The sequence below is a fragment of the Humulus lupulus genome, chromosome 5 (genome assembly GCF_963169125.1).
Source record: "Humulus lupulus chromosome 5, drHumLupu1.1, whole genome shotgun sequence".
In the NCBI taxonomy this organism is placed as follows: domain Eukaryota; kingdom Viridiplantae; phylum Streptophyta; class Magnoliopsida; order Rosales; family Cannabaceae; genus Humulus; species Humulus lupulus.
In genome coordinates, this window is record NC_084797.1 from 125,619,824 (window position 1) to 125,626,820 (window position 6,997).

General features: G+C 35.2%; 1 protein-coding gene across 2 annotated transcripts; it reads right to left on the bottom strand.

Moving 5' to 3' along the window:
• Window positions 1-797: 797 nt before the first annotated feature.
• Window positions 798-6,520, bottom strand: LOC133777632 (protein trichome birefringence-like 18). Of its 2 annotated transcripts, XM_062217318.1 has the most exons (5): window positions 6,398-6,520; window positions 5,957-6,170; window positions 4,886-5,689; window positions 3,023-3,297; window positions 798-1,915 (listed from the first exon to the last, which is right to left on the bottom strand). In XM_062217318.1, the coding sequence occupies exons 3-5, from the start codon at window positions 5,580-5,582 to the stop codon at window positions 1,106-1,108; spliced, it is 1,782 nt and encodes a 593-aa protein (XP_062073302.1). In that variant the 5' UTR covers window positions 5,583-5,689; window positions 5,957-6,170; window positions 6,398-6,520; the 3' UTR covers window positions 798-1,105. The 2 variants fall into 2 exon arrangements, with proteins under 2 accessions (XP_062073302.1, XP_062073301.1); XM_062217317.1 differs by lacking the exon at window positions 6,398-6,520 and having other exon boundaries at window positions 5,957-6,368.
• Window positions 6,521-6,997: the final 477 nt, after the last annotated feature.

Genomic DNA, 6,997 nt, shown 5'->3' on the forward strand with positions numbered 1-6,997 from the left:
TAAGGAAGGTCTAAAATCAAAATTAAAGTTTCTACATGATAATAATAAAATTGTAGTAAAGCAAGACAACTGAAATTTCAACAAAACCATTAAAATATGAGCAAACGGTCAAACTTTTAGTTATATGGTAAAATTAATGAACATTATGGGTTCTTTTAAGTTTATATGGTAAAACTAAAAAACATACAAAAACAAAATTGATATATTTATAGCAACGCAGTGCGGTTTGAGCTGCAATTACAAAATTTCAAATAGCACACTGTAACGAACTGCACCGCGTTGTTTGGAAATAAAATACAATCTGCAATTGTACTGCGAAAATATGCACTGTGGCCAATTTAGTGAACACCTCTAGTGATAACGGCAGCCATTTGCGTCAAATTCATTAAACTATATCAATGGAACATGATAACTTATTATTTCACTTATAAATTCCATTAATCTGTTCTTAGTTTTCCTATTTTATTTTACTTTAGTAAAAAACAAAAAGAAAATTAAATATACCTTAAAAATAAAACACCATTATTATATGTCCAAAAGAAATCGAATATCTTGTGTACAACTTAAGCTTGTTCATGTATGAACCAAGTACAAAAGCCAAAGTACATAAGGACGTAGTTACGGACACTCGGAGGCAACTTTTAAGTAGATACCCTGTATTTTCTTCGTATTATTTTTGTAAGGAAAAATTGTATGCATAAAAGATAAGTAAAAAAATAAATAACAAAACCCTTTTTGGGTGGTGATAAACTCATTTTCCAATTTTAGCAAAATAAATATGATGAATGGAGAGCATCTAATGAAACTCATAGAACATATCTTATTTATAAATGGAAACGTGTAACAGTGGGGAGAAAAAAAAGAATACTCGGTCTATCTAGGTACATAATGATCTCGGTAACTTACAAATTGCAGTACAAGAGCTGGAACTAACCCTCCCATCTATTAAATGTAAGTAAATAATCTCTCTATAAGGCTATACGATGACCTCAAGGCAAAAAAATATTTGACTAGGCATTTCCTTCCTCGATTAATTAAATCTAGTAAGAACATAAAGTTACCTTCAAATTAGATCAGGGGTACATTAATGAATGCTAAAAGCATCTCATGATTGAAGGCTGGTGTTGCTCTCGTGGTCTCTACCTATGAGCTCAAGCACTAGTTCATTCCAAGTATCAACTGGACCAGGCATGCACCAGTGTAAGCAATCCTGTGGTGGAGGCTTTCCATCAGAACCACGTGTTGTGAGCTTATTTGGATTTGTGTTTCGGTATGGCCCTGGATGTCCATCGTGGCGGTACTCAAACACTCTGGTGATGTCCATCAATCTCATCTTTGACTTGTTTGTTATCTTCTTAACTGCACGGTAGAAACCACTTACCTGTTTTTCATGCATTATGTTCGTAAAGCCATTTTCTACTACTTCACCAGCTCCAAGTGGCTTTGTTTTTCCGGTGCATGATCCACCTGTATTCCAAGCCCCACCCTCATAATGGTCTGGGGAAAAGGAACGCACGATAGTGAGCCCTGTGTAATTTGGATGAGTACCAAAAGCCGTGAGAATTGTCTCAACAGAAATTCCAAATGCTTGAATGTTGTTGATCTTCATATGCCGAGATTTGTCTGGCCACCACAACTGTCCTCCCACAATCTCATGGTTCATGAGATAGACAGACTGCTTGGCAAACCAATGGCCGGAAGAAAGAACAACCACATCAAAGTTTGGGATATGTTGCATCAGGTTCTCATCAGGGGCATCAAGGTGGAGCTTCACAACACTTTCTGGAGCAATATCAACTGGTTGAGTTGTTTGCTTGACAAGCCATGAGGACCAAATCCGTACAACCATTACTGACGTTGACTTGAAATAATATCGCTGCATTTTTCGATTCCCCCGGTTTTTTGGAGCTTCTTCCTAAATATTAATATTAAGATGAAATAAATATTAATAATTAATACCAATTTATCCAGTATCGGAAGTGTGTAGATTGGAAATCAAAGGAAAACAATGTACAAAATGTGGGAAAGAAACAAGTTAAACAGACAATGCAATTGTGACACACAGCATGGTAGTACGCTAATGAGCCTCACACAATCCTAGTCTTGTCATAATTTGATGCAATACTTGAAGCAATAATTTGTTCACACAAATTTATACTTTCAATAACAGTAGAAAGCATGGATATCTTAGTCCACAATAAGGATAAAAACATTCATCAAGAAGGTAAAGCCACTGCTTTTAGAGAGTAACTTGTGGTGACAAGTTTACAGATCTGGCCTGGGAATTTAGCACATAAAGAACACTATAAGAGAGACATGCATGGCCTCAACCCCACTACAATAATACTAACAGAGAATAAAGTCATGCGGAAAAGAAAACCAGCCAAAATTTCTATTTCCAAACCAGAACCATTTAATAATGAAATTCTGCCATTATATCAGTCCAAGCTAGTCAAGTGAAACCAACTCCAAAAGAATTAGGTAGTCTTCCATAACAATTTTCGCAATTAATTCATAATTTTTATCAAGCCTAACTTCTTAAGGTAAATACTAAATAGAGCCCCACTAAAAGTATATGACACCAGAAAAACATGTACTATATGTCATCGTGTATACAAGCTCTTAATGCAAATCCAAAGTAAAACCAATTGTTTGCGTCTAGAAAAGTTTCTCTTGATAGCACTTGGGATGAAATCTAAAATGAGCAAAACGCATGCATCCTATTCCTACCTTCCTTAAAAGGACCGGTCCCTTACAGAATTGGAATAAGAATGCATTAAAACTCCGACACAGTACAGCCAAAATGGGTCATTAAGGAACCAAATCAATTCTGCCACATGTCAGATATGATATATAAATATATGAAAGACTCCAATTATACTGGCAATTCAAGTTTTGAATAAAGATTATAGAAATAATAAATTAGGATTTAGTAAGCAGTTCTAAGCACATTGAAATAGTTCACTAGAACAGATTTTTCTTTTGGTGATATCATTTAAACATAACATAAGCTGATAATTACCTGCCAGAGGATGCACAGCAATGATTCCATCTGATTTCGAGCAACCGAATCACCAACAAAAGCAATTGTCTTCCCTCTCATCAAGTTCAGAAACTTTCGAGCATCAAAACGAGGGAGGTCACATTGAGATGGCTTCCAGCGCCAATTCTCATAGTCCTTGTCTGGCCTCCCATTTCCCTGGCAATTCTGCATCTGTGTCAGGATAGGGCACTTATTGTTTGTATATAATGGTCCCAGTGAATCATAGATCCAATTTCCCTGGTACAGATCACAACCTACATAAGAGCCACCAAATAAGAAGCAAACACATTAGAGAAAAGAAAATAATCTGTTCCTCAAATAAAAGGAAATGAAAGGAAGATCTCTAGAAGCATGTAAAGTTAGTAGGAAGAAATCCGTTCATTTTTGTCTTTTTCCCTTGAATCACCTTATGTAGACAAAATCAAGTGCATGTATTGTGAATAGAAACTGGAAGAGAATAATTTTCCCTGTATGATCCAGCATGGTGTATTAAACAAAATGCACCATTTTAATAAAGAAAATCGTGTAGAGCTCAACGCAAGTAAGAGCTTGATGAAAGGTTGATAAATGTGAAAGCTCGAAAGAAGTTCCAATCAAGAGTAAAGCACAGGATGAACTCATTGTAGATAAAGAAACTCAGGATGAGCTCATCTGAGAAGAGAGCTCATTATGGATAAAGAGCTTAGAATCAAAGAAAAGAGTCCGGGAGAGCTCATTGTAGATAAAGAGCTCAGAAGGAGCTCATCGTAGATAAAGAGCTTAGAAGGAGCACAATGAAGATTGGATCTCAGAAGGAGCTCAACGAAGATAAGAGCCCAGGAGAGCTCACTGCAGACAAAGACCTCAAAATGAGCTCATCAGAAAGAAGAGCTTGCAAGAGCTCATCTATAAAACAGAACTTGATAGAACTCATTTGAAGAGTAGAGCTTGAAAAAGCACGATGGATGAACTCTATTTCTAATTAAACGCACTGTTTAATTATAAATAAGAGAAGAATGAAAAGAGATGAGTGAAAGCTCAATGAGAACAGAGGCTGATAAATTGCTCTGTCATTGAGTTAAGAACTCAATTTGAAGAGAAGAAGCGGGATATTGAATTAGAAGGATTGACACGTGGACCAACCATAACAAGTCTTTCTACTTCCTTTCTCATTAATTTCTCTATAAAGAGTAGGCAAGGGACTCATTTAGGAGACCTTGGATTTATTTTTTACATTTCTTGATTGTGGAATTGGAAAGCGAATCATTGACTGACTTAAGCATCGGATAATCTTTTTGCAGGTACTCCCCTTTTGGTTCAATCATTCAATTCTTATGAAGAACACATTCACGAAATCAATTGAGTCAGCTGAATGAGTATTCCAAGGCTACATCAACAACCTTAGTTTGAAGAAGATGATCTATCTTATTTTAGAAAGTTGTTGATTTGGGAAAATTTTGACCCAAACAAAAATATAAGTCACACTAGTAAACAGGGAAACTTAATGAATCTATAACTTGATATGCACGTATCTAAATACTAGTCAATGAAACAGCAAATGAAGAAGACATTCACGAAATCAATTGAGTCAGCTGAATGAGTATTCCAAGGCTACATCAACAATCCATAGTTTGAAGAAGATGAATTATCTTATTTTAGAAAGTTGTTGAGTTGGGAAGATTTTCACCCAAACAAAAATATCAAGTCACACTAGCAAACAGGGAACCTTAATGAATCTATAACTTGATATGCACATATCTAAATACTAGTCAATGAAAGAGCAAATGAATGTATATAAACAAGGCAATCTGTCATTTGATCAAAGAAAATCAGAGAGGCTAAAGAATTCATTACAAAGCATACCAGAATCGGTCCTGCTTGCATTGTTGGGAAGATTAGAATCGTGAGTGAAAGTTGGCACAGCTTTTGAATCACCTGAACTGGAACCAGAGGAAGCTGATCTACTCTCATTGGTTCCCAAATCTAAAAAGTTGAATTTATTCACAAACTCCTTAGAAATAGAATTGCCAGTTTGATCATTATCAGTATCATTTAATAGAGGAGTAACATCATTAACCCCATCGTCATGTGTTGAAACAAAAGACGGCACAGGAACAGCTGTTGATACTTCTTTTATCTTCTCAACATCTGAAAGGGTATTAGGCGCATCCTTTGAAGTTAAGGGCACTTGTGAACTGGTCTCGTTGGAGAAACTCTTGTCAAATAGTTCAGGTAATGGGACTTGATCTTTCACATCCTTTGTTTGTAAGTCACTAGGGGAGCCTTGTACATATGACTTGGATGAGACATTCTTTGCAACATTGTATTCACTAGGAGATCTGGTAGTTTGATTGTTTGTAGAGACTGATGAATCTGACTTCTGCGAACTATCAATACTGTACAAAGATCCAGAAACCGGGGAACCAACTGGGTTTGACAACAAAACCCAGGAACCCAAAACTAAAAACAAAGCCAATAATCCCACTGAAATTGCAATCCGAGAAAGGGCCCTCGGATATGCATTGGCTGCTAAATAACCCTTGGACGAGGTCCAAGTCATTGCTTTCCAAAATTAGAAAGTCCTATAATCCAGCTTGAAACATGAGGCCTTCAAAACTAAATTACCTACCAAAAACTTTCTTATAAGCTTCACCTCTTTCTCCGGTCCTGGATTTACGTTCACACATTTTCGCACTAAATAAGATTAAGAGCTTCATTTATATTTATATGCATCGAAAAAAAAAAAACTGTCCAACATAAAAAATTTCAATAAATGCATCTGAAGTAAATGAACAATTGCAGAAATGGGAACAATCATATAAATAATTCGACGTAATTACAACAAAAAAACACAATTCATTAAGAGATTACTGATTAAAGCACCAATAAATTCGATTCAATTACGAACAAAACAAATGTAATCATGAAGTGTACCTTTGTGAAAGAGGAACGAAACGGAAATTCCGAAACCAACTTTTCTTCACGCGTATCAATTTTTTGGCTTCTTCTTCTAATTCTTGTTCTCCGTCAGTTTCTCGATAAAATAATCAAAATCAAGAATTTTCGAAGCAATAATCGAGAGATGAGAGTATTATGTCTTTCTTGAAAACCAATTATGGAATGGCGTGAAGATCTCGGATCAAAAGAACTTCATTTAAAAATGAAAAGGATTAATTAAAGAATAAATAATAGTTGCAATAAATGTAAAGTAGTAAAATTAAATATATAAATCTAAAATTTAATAATTTTGCGAAGACAAAACGAAACGTATCAAATCTATTATGCAAGAATGATTTGCGGCAAAATTAGTGTGTTCCACTCCCGATTTTATGAATGTATCTAGCTTTCATGTGAACATCGAAATTACTATAATACCCTTGGTTTAGCACCGTAGACGTAGAGGATGAAGGTTTCGGTGTGAAGTGATTACGTAATTCATATTTTCTATCTGCCGAAATGGCCCATTATATAAGTATTTTCTATCTGCCGAAATGACCCATAATATAAGTGGTTGGGAAAATAATATGATAATATTATGGAAAAATTCACAAACCATAACAAAAATATTACAACTCAATAATGTGATGCGAGTATATTTTTTTTTTGCCCTTTAAGACGTTTATATGTTCTGGCAATGCAATCTCACCGATTATGGACGAGAGAGACACATGTCATGTCACCTGACCTCCACTACTACGAGAGAAGAGAGAGTCGTTGCCCAATGTCTAGTGGTTAGTTAGGTTAAATAGATGCGAGTATGAAGAAACGAGTTATTGTCACAGATGTATATGCATATACCTCATCCAAAATTGAGTTATCCATATACCACCAATTTATCAATTTGATGCCAACAGGTTGGTTTAATGTTAATTTTTAGTGGTAATGTCGTAATTAGTGTGTAGGACAGATAACTTTTTCCTTTCTAATTAATTTTCTCTCTCAACTTATACATAATATATATTTATATTTACTAGT